This window comes from Drosophila albomicans, chromosome 3, assembly GCF_009650485.2.
Source record: "Drosophila albomicans strain 15112-1751.03 chromosome 3, ASM965048v2, whole genome shotgun sequence".
In the NCBI taxonomy this organism is placed as follows: Eukaryota; Metazoa; Arthropoda; class Insecta; order Diptera; family Drosophilidae; genus Drosophila; species Drosophila albomicans.
In genome coordinates this window covers 31,840,324-31,853,961 of record NC_047629.2, presented here as the reverse complement: position 1 = coordinate 31,853,961, position 13,638 = coordinate 31,840,324, and the positions used below count along the sequence as shown (strand labels likewise).

General features: G+C 37.1%; 2 protein-coding genes across 7 annotated transcripts in view; both read left to right on the top strand.

Annotated features, from left to right (window-relative positions):
- LOC117572192 (rap guanine nucleotide exchange factor 4) overlaps positions 1–11,525 on the top strand; it is an 81,544-nt gene extending 70,019 nt beyond the window's left edge. For all 6 annotated transcript variants that reach the window (XM_052004269.1, XM_034254845.2, XM_052004271.1 and 3 more), the window contains 11 exons: positions 90–282; positions 472–617; positions 765–909; positions 3,056–3,232; positions 3,406–3,567; positions 5,298–5,659; positions 5,804–6,057; positions 6,168–6,338; positions 7,304–7,437; positions 7,507–7,856; positions 8,780–11,525. In XM_052004269.1, the coding sequence (XP_051860229.1) occupies positions 90–282; positions 472–617; positions 765–909; positions 3,056–3,232; positions 3,406–3,567; positions 5,298–5,659; positions 5,804–6,057; positions 6,168–6,338; positions 7,304–7,437; positions 7,507–7,856; positions 8,780–8,910 (2,225 nt within the window). In that variant the 3' untranslated portion in view covers positions 8,911–11,525. The remainder of the gene's footprint in view (positions 1–89; positions 283–471; positions 618–764; positions 910–3,055; positions 3,233–3,405; positions 3,568–5,297; positions 5,660–5,803; positions 6,058–6,167; positions 6,339–7,303; positions 7,438–7,506; positions 7,857–8,779) is intronic.
- An 811-nt stretch (positions 11,526–12,336) lies between these two features.
- On the top strand, positions 12,337–13,470 carry LOC117572203 (aldo-keto reductase family 1 member B1). The gene has a single exon (XM_034254868.2). The coding sequence runs from the start codon at positions 12,460–12,462 to the stop codon at positions 13,393–13,395; it is 936 nt and encodes a 311-aa protein (XP_034110759.1). The 5' UTR covers positions 12,337–12,459; the 3' UTR covers positions 13,396–13,470.
- Positions 13,471–13,638: the final 168 nt, after the last annotated feature.

Below are 13,638 nucleotides of genomic sequence, written 5' to 3'. Positions count from 1 at the left end.
GCATGTCTTCTGCCAATTAACGTACTATTTTACAGCTGTTAACACATTTGTTTCATTTCGTATCTTCTTGCGTTGTTGCATTATTACAGTGAACAAGGAGCAACCGTTCAAGGATAAATGCTTTCTGTATCGATTTCGCTTGGATGAGGAAGGCGGCGCACCGGCAGCCGGCATACCACAAGCTGAGGATCTCAGTGCAGCTAATGAGCACATACGTGAGGCATTGAGTGCACTCTTTCAACGCGGCCCTGATGCCACATTGCGTATGATATTGCGCAAGCCGTAAGTACAACGCTGCGTATGATTGATATATGTGTGTGCTTTGAATGTGCTGCAATTAATCTGCTCCCAAAACTCCGCAACCACAATTTCTCTTATTTGCTTTTAATCAATCGGCAAATCAAACGCACACTCTCGACTCGATTCTCGACTCGATTCTCATTCTCTTTTTCTCTCTCTCTGTATTCACAGCTCACATGAACGCACACCCGAGGAATTGGAACTGGTATTTGAGGAACTTGTGCATATAGCTGCCCTCTCGCATCTGTCGACCAGCATTAAGCGAGAGTTATCCTCGATAATTGTATTCGAAGCTCACGCTCAGGCGGGCACCATATGTGAGTTTTGGGTGAATTGTGTAAACCCAATTTCGCCAATAAGGAAGCAAAGTTTTTCAATTAACTTAGCAGCAATTTTAGCTAATTATGTTGCCATTAAAAAGCATCCTTTTTAATCCCTTTGTTTGTGCTTTTATGCTATCACAGTATTCAATCAAGGCGACGAAGGACGCTCCTGGTATATATTACTCAAAGGCTCCGTGGATGTTGTGATACATGGCAAAGGGACAGTTGCCACTCTGAAGACTGGCGATGATTTTGGCAAATTGGCTTTGATAAACGACGCACCCAGGTAAGTGGCAAGTTGTCGTCCCTCTTTCACAATCCTTTTTTATTGCACCCTATACAACATTTGAAATTGTCAGGTTGCTTTCCTTTTTTCGAGCTGAAAGTTGTTCTAGTTCGTTAGCAAAAGTTTTGGTAGACATCAACAATTCTCTTTATATCGTTTTCATCTTTCACTGGCCCCGACAAGTTAGGCAGCTCCATTCTTGCCACGTTTTGTTGCTTTAGACCAACTGCAAACAATATGCGAGCAGCATAATGGAGACCAGGCCACAACACTCTTGCACTTGGCCAAGCACACAACAATGGACTCTGGCACAGAGCACAGCATAGCTCTGAGCACAGATCCAGATCCAGTAAAAGTGCGGCGGGTAATAGCATTAGACACTTTGTGGCCCCCAGCCCTAAAGATAACAACAACAAGAGCGACAACAACAATGACAACAAGAGCGGCAACAAAAATGCCAGATAACAACAGCCATTGTGCGGCATTTATAGCAAACAATTGAAAATTGAAACAAAATATAAATTTGCTAAGCATTAGCTCACGCCCCTTCACTCCCTCCTCCTTTTCTCTCTCTCTCTCTTTTTCTCACACGCTGTCCGTTAAGAGCTTGCTGGGAATATGTTGCACGTACCATACACACACATACCCACACACACACAATAGCTTCAAAGTGGCACTTAGAACTTGGCTTAATTTGAATCTACAACACATGTCGAACAAAGTGAAACTTTTAAGCTTGATAAACGAGCTGAATTTCTTCTTCAACAGCTTTAAAAGTGCATTAAAGCTTTAAGCTCCAGTTACTTGGGAAAATCATAATTGATGGCAGCTTCAATTTCATGGTTGCATTTGTTTTTTCTAGGGCACCTTTAGCTGTAAAGCGCATTAAAGTTTTCAAAATGCCAGCGACTATACAATTATTAAAAGCTCATTATCAAACATGATTAATAGTGTAAACGTAATTACAATAGCTTCGCTTACTTACTTTAAGCTTAAATGTTTGAAAAGCGCATTCAAATAAAAAGCCGCTACTCAAAAGAGTTCATTTTGTAATATTATATTTAATACAATTTCAGCATTGCTCTTAGTGCCACAATAATTAAACAAATTGAATGCATTAAGTGACGTGTGTAAATATTTATTTCCTTTTCATCAGCAAAAGTAGCTTTTTATAATGTCGCACGACAATTTTCGAGCATATCACATAAAAAAATAAATAAATGTCAAGAGAACGCTGCAGACACCACTTAAAAGCATTGAAATAAGTACCTTGAATGTTAATTAAAAATACACTTTATGCTCTCAGCGCATTACAAATACCCACAACGCCCACAAAAAGCCCATTGAAAGTAGGCGTAACCTCAGTGGTAAATAAAAGTTATTTGTTTTTTTATCCGCAGACATCGATTGATTTTTTATTAACCGGGAAAAATTCAATTTTCGTGCTGCATTCAGCTCAAACTACATCAATTACATTTATGTAAATTGACAAGTCACAAGCGAAGTCAAGAAGTGATCGACTAAAATGATACCCCGTAGATTAATTTAAAGTCGTTGCTTTAACAGGATATTTAATAAAGACATCAAAATTCAAATATTTCAATTAAAAATAATAACTTGATATTTAAAGTCTGCATTAAAATTATAAAAAAACGAAATCTTGTTGAATTTTTCTAAATGTTGAATGAGGCAAATTTAAAGAATACCTTATTTAAATTTATATACTGTTTCTTACCTTTTTTTCAAGTTTTTAAATATTATTTGAATATAAAAGCTAATTTATACAAGAAAAACGCTGATTAAAAATTGAATTTAAATATCAATGGAATAAAGGCAGATCTACATAAATAGGAGACATCACCACAGAGATACCCTGTAATATTTGCAAGTTGTGTAGACATCATTTATCTTTCCTCTAAAAAGACATATCGAAATTACCGGAAATGACCGGAAGTGCCCAAAATTTACCAGCAGTTTGTCAAAATGCAATTATCAAAATGTTTAGCAAACATTATTCATAAAAAGTTTCGTTTGCCACAATCAAGTTAGTTCTGGCAATTGCGATTTGTTGCACATTTCGTTTGATTTATGCAGATTACGTATACGCAGTGGCAATAAATGTGATTGCTTTGGTTTTATTTTGCAGAGCTGCCACAATCGTTTTGAAGGAGAACAATTGTCATCTGCTGCGCGTGGACAAGGAGCACTTTAATCGCATTCTGCGGGATGTGGAGGCCAACACACTAAGATTGCAGGAGCACGGCAAGGATGTTTTAGTGCTCGAGCGTGTGGCCAAACAGCGTGGACAACATTCCGCATTCAAGTGAGTGCCAATTGTGCCAAAGCAAACGTCACGAAAAATTTAATTGAAATCGAAAACAAAGAGAGTAAAACTTCTTAAATGTCCGTGCGTTTTATGAGCTAATTACACGTGACTCAATTTCAAAATGAATAAACAAACAATATAGTGATGTCCTTTATTTGCTCTTTTTGCAGATATACCGTGATGTCGGGCACACCAGCCAAAATGCTGGAACATTTGCTTGAGACACGTCTGGGACAGTCGGTCAGCGGCATGGATCCATTTCTCGATGACTTTCTGCTCACGCATATTGTATTTATGCCCGTCGTGCAGCTCGTCGACGAACTGGCCAACTAATATCCTTTTTACAAAACAATACTCAACACTAAATTATATTTTAAGCTTACCAATTTAGTAGCTTCTTTTCCGTTAGGGTTTCTCTGGCTGAAGGTTGTCAAGTCATTCAACAATTTCAAACCAAAATATTCAACAACTTTCTTCCTTTTAATAAGACCCTTATCTCGGGTTTAAGTTTTTAATTACCCTAAACTATTTCTAGTCTTGCTCGATTTATGAATAAGCTGCAAGCTTAAGTTTAGTAACCTTTATTTTCTATTTCTTCAGCTTGCTCATTCCTACCTCAATTTTTCATTCTTTTTTTTTACTTCAAATTCACGTTTAAGCTACTTTCCTTCTAACTGCACTTTAACATACCCAAACTCTCTTCAAGCGATTGTTTAGTTGTTATCCTGCCATTTAACTTTAGTATTTGATTTGCTGCATAAATCAGGAAAAACAAAAAATTATTCAAAATTTAATTGAATTCACTGAGCCGCATTTTCGGCATGCTTGCCACGTGCGAGAGCTTAGCACAAATTTTGAGGCAGGCGATTTAAAGAGAGGACTTACTCCGCCTCTCAAAAAAAAAAAAGAAACGGCAACCACTTTAAAAATGGGCGACTTCCATTTGCAACAGCCCTACAGTTAGACCATAGACTGACACAGGAGTCACGTACACGTTGGGGAACGTGATGTTGCAGGGGCAGGAGGCAGAGACATGGGGCACGGCGTGTGGCAGGGCAGCAAACATATCCACAGCGACAGTTTAAGTGTTGGCAGCATGCAAACCACACACACACACATACACACAAACTAAAACACACAGACACACAGAACCACGCCCACACATATGTGGGGCAAAAACATGAAGTCAGGTTCGTGACTTGAAAATGTCAAGTTGGGTAGCAAAAAACAAGTAGCAAAAGCTACAGACAAGTGTGCTCGACTTTTCGATACTTGGTAGCTCTTTTAAATGAATGCAATTTTAGCTGTAACTTATATTTAGGCACTAAATAATTTCAAAATATGGAATATCAGCCAATTTAAAATTTAAAACGCCTTTCTTGTTTTTCAAGAGGGCGTGACTAAAGTCTAAAACAATTTTAATCCACATTTGAAACCAATAAGTATTATCCTTAAGTTTAGTGTTCTTAGCTTTTATAATCTTTGAAATATCAGTGCTTAAACAGGCGGACAGACAGCCAGACAGAACAAGTTAAGGTTCTTCCTCGGTTCTCACACCATTTGTATACCCTTTTATGCGTTAACTAACGCGTATACAAATGAAAGGACCAACCAACTAAGGGACGAGTAGCACTTCCTTTCGGCAGCAAAGTAACTGTTAAACTCTCTCGCAAAACAAAAGCCACAATGATGTTGAAAATACAGAAGGCGAGAGGCAGAGAAACAGACACTGATGGAGAGAGTCAGAGTTAGAGTCCTTGAGCATTGGGTCAACAATTTGGTAATGTGCAGTTGAAATAGCAGGAAGGTTGGGCTTGCGTTTGGGTTTCACTTGTGCCCACTTCAATGATGCTTGAAACTAATCTCCAATCTGCATTGGAATACGTGATGTGCTTAATAAGCAGACAGAGTCCAATTTTGACCACCTCCATTTCCCTTTCCTTTCGCATTTCCCATTCTCGCCACCACCACTCGATGCTTGGTGTGCGTGCCAAAGTGACAGATTTTTGAGGCAAATGCTTGAGAACAAATGTTGGTGTACATTTCCTTAACCACGCTGCACCTTTCATTGTGATGCCCACGAAGAGGCGCAAACCCCGGAGGATCGGGAGTACATCATTAACTTCAAGAAGCGCGTCATACAATTCATGCAAAAATGGGTGATGGCCGTGCGACATGCCGCCTTCGAGGAGCCAAGCGTATGCGATTTCATCGAAGATCTCGCTGCCGAGGTGGAAGCGGACCCCGATCTGAATGAGGAGACGAGCATCATACACAATGTGCTAACGCAGATGGCACGCTATCAGGAGGATCGCAATCAGAATGCCGGGCAAAAGTGGAAATTGCCAACGAATGGACAACCAATTTGTCTATTCAGTGGCAATGCGACGCCCTCAAAGACGGTTATACGACCCGATGATGATAGTGAGTAGTTGGCCAATTGAAATGCAAATTGCCAAATGGCAAATGGCAAATTGCAAAACGGCAAGAGTTGAACACTTTTTAATTCCATTCCTTCCTTACTTCCTTCCTTCCTTCCTTCCATCCTCGCTTGCTTCTTGCTTGCAGTCATTTTCCGTGTGTATTGCGCCGACCACACATATTGCACTCTGCGCTTCCCCATGCACACAACGGCGGAGTTAATCAAGGCATGTGCCGCCGACAAGTTGCAATTGAATCGTGGCCCCGATGACTTGTGCCTCGTTGAGGTCAAATCGAATGGCGAACGTTCCGTGTTCAAGGATAACGATGTTAGCATACCCACGGGCCTCACGCTCAATGGCCGTTTGTTTGTCTCCGTCAAGGATCATCTCGATGCTTTGGTAAGTCTCCACTCTCTCTCTCTCTCCCGGCTGTTCAAATAGCCAAATAGCTGTTTGGTTCTAATAAGTGTCCATCTTTCAATTCTCTTTGTGCACACACAATCACACAGACACAGCTGCCGGAGCAGGAGTGCCCCACTGAGGGTGTCGACATCGATTTGGAAATCTTGAGCACCAAAGAACTTGCCTATCACATCACAATCTTTGAGTGGGATTTATTCTGGGCAGTCCACGAGTACGAGCTGCTCTATCACACCTTTGGGCGACATCACTTTGGCAAGGTACACTTAGCAAAACCAAAGCCAAAAACAAAATATTGCTTTTACTTTTCACAGAGGTATTTGAGGCAGAACAGAATAAGATTGAAAGGAAACTAATGTTTGACAGTCGATATGCTATATGTTCAGAGAATTTCTTTGAAAGAAATGTGAAATTCACACATTTTATGTAAAATCAATAAGTTTCAAAAACTAATATATTTAATATAGATTATTTTCTTGGCAATAACAAATATTTCTAGTATTTCAATACACTTGTGTGAGGCGTTAAGATGTCAAGTTTCTCAAAGACATTTTTACAAGTTTAGCGAAAAGATTTTGTAACTTTTTAAAAACTTTGAATATTTATAATATTATTTCATTTTAGAAAAGTCAAAATCAATTTTAAAGACTTAAATGGACAAACTATTCTTTTGTTTAGAAAAACCAATAGAAAAAGAGATTGTTTTAGAAAAAGATTTTAAATTAAGCAATGTGAGAAACACTATCAAATTAAAGCTTCAAGAGTTGTTAAGTTCTACTCTATGTATGCACATACATATGTTTACTATATCTTATATAAACCCCCAACCTTTTCTCCCAGTGTAAGCGAGAAGCAAAAGCAGAGAGCATTGCTCTAGCCGTTATTTGGGCTGCGCCTGTGGCTGCATTGTTTGGTAGAAGTTTTAAAAGCCTTTTGGCTAATTAGGCTGCCATTGCCATCCCATTCTGTCCTCCCTTTCCCCAGATAGCAGGTTCCTCCCTTCGATAGGCTCAAGTTAGCGTTCAACTATTCAGAAGTCTGGCATTTGTCATGTTGCTGCAAATTGTGTTTTGCCACGAGCTGAAAACGACCTAGCATCCTCTCTTTCTCTATCGGTCTGTCTCTATCTCTATTCAGCTCTCTTGAGGATTCTCGAGCAATTAAAGCTTACCAAAATGTCTTCTCCAAGTTTCATCTCAACTTCCCCTCATTTTCTATCCCACAGATTACTGCCAATTTGGATGTATTTCTGCGTCGCTTCAATGAGGTTCAGTACTGGATTGTCACCGAGCTCGTCTCGACCCAAAGTCTGAGTAAGCGTGTGGGTCTCGTACGGAAATTTATCAAGCTGGCCGCTTAGTAAGTGCTAAGGACATCAATTAAGTTCTAGGGCAGCAATTAATAGACTTCCCCCCCCCACAATTTTAGCTGCAAGGAGTATCAGAATCTGAATGCCTTCTTTGCCATCGTTATGGGGCTCTCAAATATGGCCGTAACAAGGCTGCATCAGACCTGGGAGAAGATTCCATCGAAGTTTCGCAAAATCTTTCAGGAATTTGAGGCTCTCATCGATCCCAGTCGCAATCATCGAGCGTATCGCGTGTTTGTGGGCAAATTACAACCCCCTTTGATACCCTTCATGCCATTGCTGCTCAAGGACATGACCTTTGCGCATGAGGGCAACAAGACGAGTCTCGATGGTCTGGTCAACTTTGAGAAAATGCACATGATGGCACAAACAATGCGCACCATTCGCTTCTGTCGCTCACGAAGTTTGGGTGAGTAATTGAAATAATAATCAAATAATTAGATTAATCTTTAAAGTAATCGTTAAAGAAATTTTCAAATTTGTTGAAGTACTTTTTGTTGCAGAAATTTAAGTTTTATTCAATTAGCTGTAAAATTATTGAAAAGTCCACTAATAATAATAAAAAGCACATACAGATAATTCATATAAGCTTTCTAGCTTTCTTGTTACGTAAAATAGTTTAGAAAAAAATTGTGCTTTTCATAGAAAAGAACTTCAAATAGACTTGAGTTAAAAAACATTCAAGCTCAAAGAATCCAAGCATGACTCTAAAAAGTGTGTAATTTTATCAATTAAAAAAATATAAATTAAAAGAGCTTTTGTTCATAATTAGTTTAGCTTTTGAATATTATTAAATTGCAGCTTAGCAAGTTTGAGTGGCTCAATGCCATAGAAAATTAATTAATGAATTAGTGTAAATTAAAAGAACTTTAATACATAATTTGTTGACCTTTAAAACCACTTTAGAATTTCAGAACTTGAAGCTTAGCAATAAAATAATTTATTAATTTAATAAATATAAATTAAAAGAGCTTTAATACATAATTTGTTGACCTTTTAAAGCACTTGAATATCACAGAACTTGCAGCTTAATATGTTTAATTGGCTCTAAGCTGTTCAAAATAGATCAATTGAATAAATATAAATTAAAAGATTAATTTGTTGACCTTTTAAAGCATTTTAGTATCACCGAATTTGCAGCTTAGCAAGTTTAAGTGGCTCTAAGTTATGAAATAATTGATCAATTTAATAAATACAAATTAAAAGAGCTTTAACTCATAATTGGTTGAGCTTTTAAAGCACTTGAATATCACAGAATTTGCAGCTTAGCAAGTTTAAGTGACTCTCAGCTATATTTCACGACTAACTTTTCGGGCTTAATTCGATTTTCAGGTCTGGAGCCACCATCCCCCAAGAGCGAGGGCGAAGTGCGTTCGTACATCAGCAGCTTTCGTGTGATTGACAATCAGCGCGTGTTAACCGCCATGTCCCAGAAGGTGGAGCCGACCAGGAAGCTAAACTAAATGAGCGACAGACAGCCAACCAGCGAGTTGTCGCTTACTTAACGTAGTTCTAATTTGTAATTAGCGCGTATTTAGTGTCTATGATAAAAGAGTATTTAATGGGTTAATAGCGACCCCTTTAACCCTTACAAACGTAATAAGAAATCGTAGAGGAAAAAAAAAGTTACAGAAAGTGAAACATCGTATAAATAATATGTAAAACTGCAATTAACTGCACAGTTATGAGCTTAGCTGAGTTGTTTTTAGCTGCCCCCGTCGCAGGCTACCAACCAGTGCATTCTAAGAAACTAAGCGCCGAATACCCCGCAGAGATTTAATAAGCTAACTTTATTCTCATATTAGCCACAACCTAAGTAATATCTATGTAAGCTTAGTAAAACCACAGAAAAAAAAAAGAAACAACTATCTCAAATTTTTCAAATGAACTGAAACTGCATTTCTACTGCAGCCAAAAATCCTGTTAAACTTTTTGATTTAGTACAAAACAAATGGTTGGCTTTTGGGCAAAAATAAAGCTGGGTTAAGTGAATTCCCAAAACTAAATGAACAAAACAAATAAAACAAAACAAAAACAACAAATGGGCGTGTGTGATACTAAACATTTAGAGAAAGCAACAGCAAATGCAACAACAACAACCACTTCAACACCAACAACAACAACAATGTGTACTAAACAATTTCCTGTAACTTTACTGCGAAACATTTGTTAAATAACCAAGTCATGGCTATGCTCTAAAAAGAGAATGTAATGAAACAAAAAGTGTAATTTATTTTTATAAAAAAAAAAAACAAGAAAAACAAAAATCAAAGAAACAAACTAAATATATAAAACGAATAACTGACAAAACGATTAACAAACAAATATAATCAAATCGATTTAGAGCTAGTTGTTAATACATAAGTTATAACTAGTCGTAAGCCATTTATTTAAATTGCGTTTTGTTTTCACATTTTTAATTCATAAATAAAATACACCCACACACGTGCAAAAACATACATTATATATAGTGAAATATTTATTTGACTTGTTTTATTTTTGATTTTGTAAACTAAAAACGAAATTATTAAATATTAATGAACAACAAAACACTGGAGAGGGACCTTATTAGTTTGTAGAATGTGTACAAAATGTGGCATCATTCAGTTGTACATACGAGAGTATATTTGAATAGAAATTACTTTAAAACACAACCTAAATATATAGGTGCGCCTTTTATGGGGCCTGCCAATCAACGTAGCACATCTTATCTTCCGTTGATGTCTCTTCGCGAGGTCTTATAAAGAGCAACACTTGATAACAGAAAAAAAAAAAAGATAAAAATTATAATAAAAATGAGAAAATTAAAAATAGTAATTGTATAATTATAGTTATGTATTCTAGACAACGTAGTTTCCTAAACTTATCCAACTCCTCTCCCACAAAGGTCTCTCAAACAACGACATTACCACTTAGACAAGAACCACTTTGTAGAATAACTAACCAAACATCATAAAGCACCAATCCACAAAAGCGTACTTAATATAATCGTCTGTATTTCTTCACTGGCAATCTTCAGCACTTAATAGACCATTCATAGGTTTCCCCCGAAAACAACAGCAAATATATAAAGCAGACGAACGAATTTTGAAAAGGAACTTTTATATATGCAAAAAAAAAAAAAAATACAAAGTATGAAACGATTGTTTAATTTATTAAGTACTCGTAATTGATCAATTTTGAATTGATTTACATACAACGCAAGACACCAATTTTTTAGATCGAGTTACCAGATTGTAAGAACATTTAAAGCCTTTAATTACTTTATCTACCAAATAAATATTTAAACAACTAATGAAAAGAAACCCAAGACAAATGGAAAGTTTCCGCCAGAGTCGTCCATTTAGTAATTCAAACTAATAAGAATTGATACAATTTTTCCCATGGCAAGAAAACTCTTCTATATGTAGACTAAATGTTAATTTAGATGTAGACCAAGGCGTTGCAACGGGATTATAGCATAATACTATACTTGCCCACAATGAAAATATTTTAGCTCTACTTAGCTTAAGAAAACGTTTCCAAACATTTTGTGTCAAATATTTAGATATACGACTCTCTATAAATATAATATACGAAATATATAAATATATATATATATTTTGTAGCTTTTCTATGTTGGAATCTTATATACAAGTCTATGAAAGAAAGTACCATTATATACATACATAGATAAAGTACTAAAATTACGCTAAAAAGAACAAAAAATTTCCAATTTTAAATTGTGATTCGATTTGACAATCTTAATAGAATCTACAACATTTGATTTTTTTCCACATTTACAATTCATTCAATATTGGTTTCGGAACTTTGCATAAATCGAGTAGAGAGTAACAGAGATCAAAGCTATAGCTATACGTAATATACCTCCGTTTAACCATACACCAGGCACAAAACAAAACGAAATAAAGAGAAATCGATAATATTCAGTAAAATCGCAATAAATGTTCAAAACCATCTAACTAAATGTTCAAATCAATGTTTACATGTCTAACGAAAACAATCTTGCAAATTTTACTTGTATCTCGTAAAGCTTACCCAAAAATAAAAACAAAAAAACAAAAAAAAAAAAAACGAAAGACAAACACAAGTTTATGATGATAATAATAATAGTGTTAATAAAAAAATGCTCAGCCGAGCTCACAGTAAGAATACAACACCAAGCGAAATAATAGCAATTAACAGATCGATCGATCAGTAAATATAATGAAATAGTGAATTGCATAAGTATGATGACGATATTTAGCCGAATCTTTTAACCAATTACAATTACACTAACAATTACAAAATACAATAACAATAACATTTATGCAAAGCTACAAAAATATTTTAACAATAATCTTGAAATGTTGCAAACAACCTAAGCGTATGACACATGTAACTTTAAATGTCTAACATTTTGAACTTTAACTAATATTCAAATAAATTTTATGTGTTAGCAAAACAAAACCAAAACAAATAAAAGCTCTGCATAATATTCAATTCAATTAGCGCGCTTCACAATGTCAAAAAAGCTCGTGAGCGAAAGCTTTCATGCGTAAGCCAAAAGGGAAAAAACCGCAACGTGTGAGTTCATCGCATGACTCAACGAAAAGAGCGAGAACAGTGTAGTTAAAAGAAGAGCGTGACTATCAGCTACCCTGCAGTCGACTTAACATCGCAAGGCTTAATTCAAATCACTATTTGAGTACATTTATTTTCTTCACATTATTTATGAAAATAAATTAGATTTAAAATAAGTAGTACGGCAGGCGAACAATAAGAAATCGATCTCAATTTAATTCTCTCGTAGTCGAAACAACATTGTTTGCTATACCCAGGGTATACGAGTGCGCTTTTAAATGCGGGTTATTCACTGAATCACACTCAGCGAATGAGTGTTAGTTGCTCGCAAAACCTCAAACGTGCTGGAACAGAGATTGTCCGAGTCGATCGCAAAAAAAAACTATATTAGAAACGCGTCCAACCATTACACGAAGTTTTTGTTTAATTTGTAGCTAATTATCAACAAAATGTCAAATCTAACGAAAAAACGTGTGTTGAACAACGGTCAAGAGATGCCTATCGTGGGTCTAGGCACCTGGAAATCATTCGAATCGGATGCTTATCATTCAACTAAGGCCGCCATCGATATCGGTTATCGACATATTGACACCGCCTTCGTGTACGAGAATGAACAGGAGGTGGGCAAAGCGATACTCGAGAAGATCGCTGAGGGTGTGATTAAGCGCGAGGACATTTTTGTCACCACTAAATTGGGTGGAATACATCACGACCCCGAGATTGTGGAGCGCGCCTTTCGTTTGAGTCTCACCAACTTGGGTCTCGACTACATTGATCTGTATCTGATGCACTTGCCCATTGGCCAGAAGTTCCACAACGACAGCAATGTGCATGGCACTTTAGAACTTACCGATGTCGATTATCTGGACACATGGCGGGAAATGGAGAAATTGGTTGATCTCGGCCTGGCACGCAGCATTGGCTTGTCCAATTTCAATGCAGCACAGACGGAGCGGGTGCTTCAGAATTGCCGTATCAAGCCGGTGGTCAACCAGGTGGAATGTCATCCGGCATTCCAGCAGCAACAGTTGCGTGCCCATGCCAAGAAGCATGATCTGGTAATCTGCGCCTATTGCCCGCTGGCCAGACCACAACCCGCCCGCCACTGGCCGCCATTCCTGTACGATGAGCATGCGCAACAGTTGGCCAAAAAATACGGTCGCACCGCGGCGCAAATAAGCCTGCGATATCTCATCCAGATTGGCGTTGTACCGCTGCCGAAGTCATCGAATCCCAAACGCATTGCCGAGAACTTTAACGTCTTCGATTTCGAGTTGGACGCCGAAGATGTGGCATCCATGGAGAAATACCATACCGGTGTGAGAACAGTTCCATTCAGCGGCATGGCGGGCCACAAATACTATCCATTCAATGATGAATACTAGTCTTAACTTAAATGGTATTTTTATTATTTTTTAAATTGGTGGCTTAGTATTTTGAAATAAACACCTTAAACAGAACGTCGTATAAAAGTGAAGTTGGAGTAAATCAGAGCAATTCAATAAATACTAAAAATTGTATTTTTATTTTAAATTTCGAGTTTAGTATATTTTAAAAGTGGATATCGTATTCTTTAAATGCTTGCTTAGTATATTTTAGTAAACACTACTTATTATACATACATACAA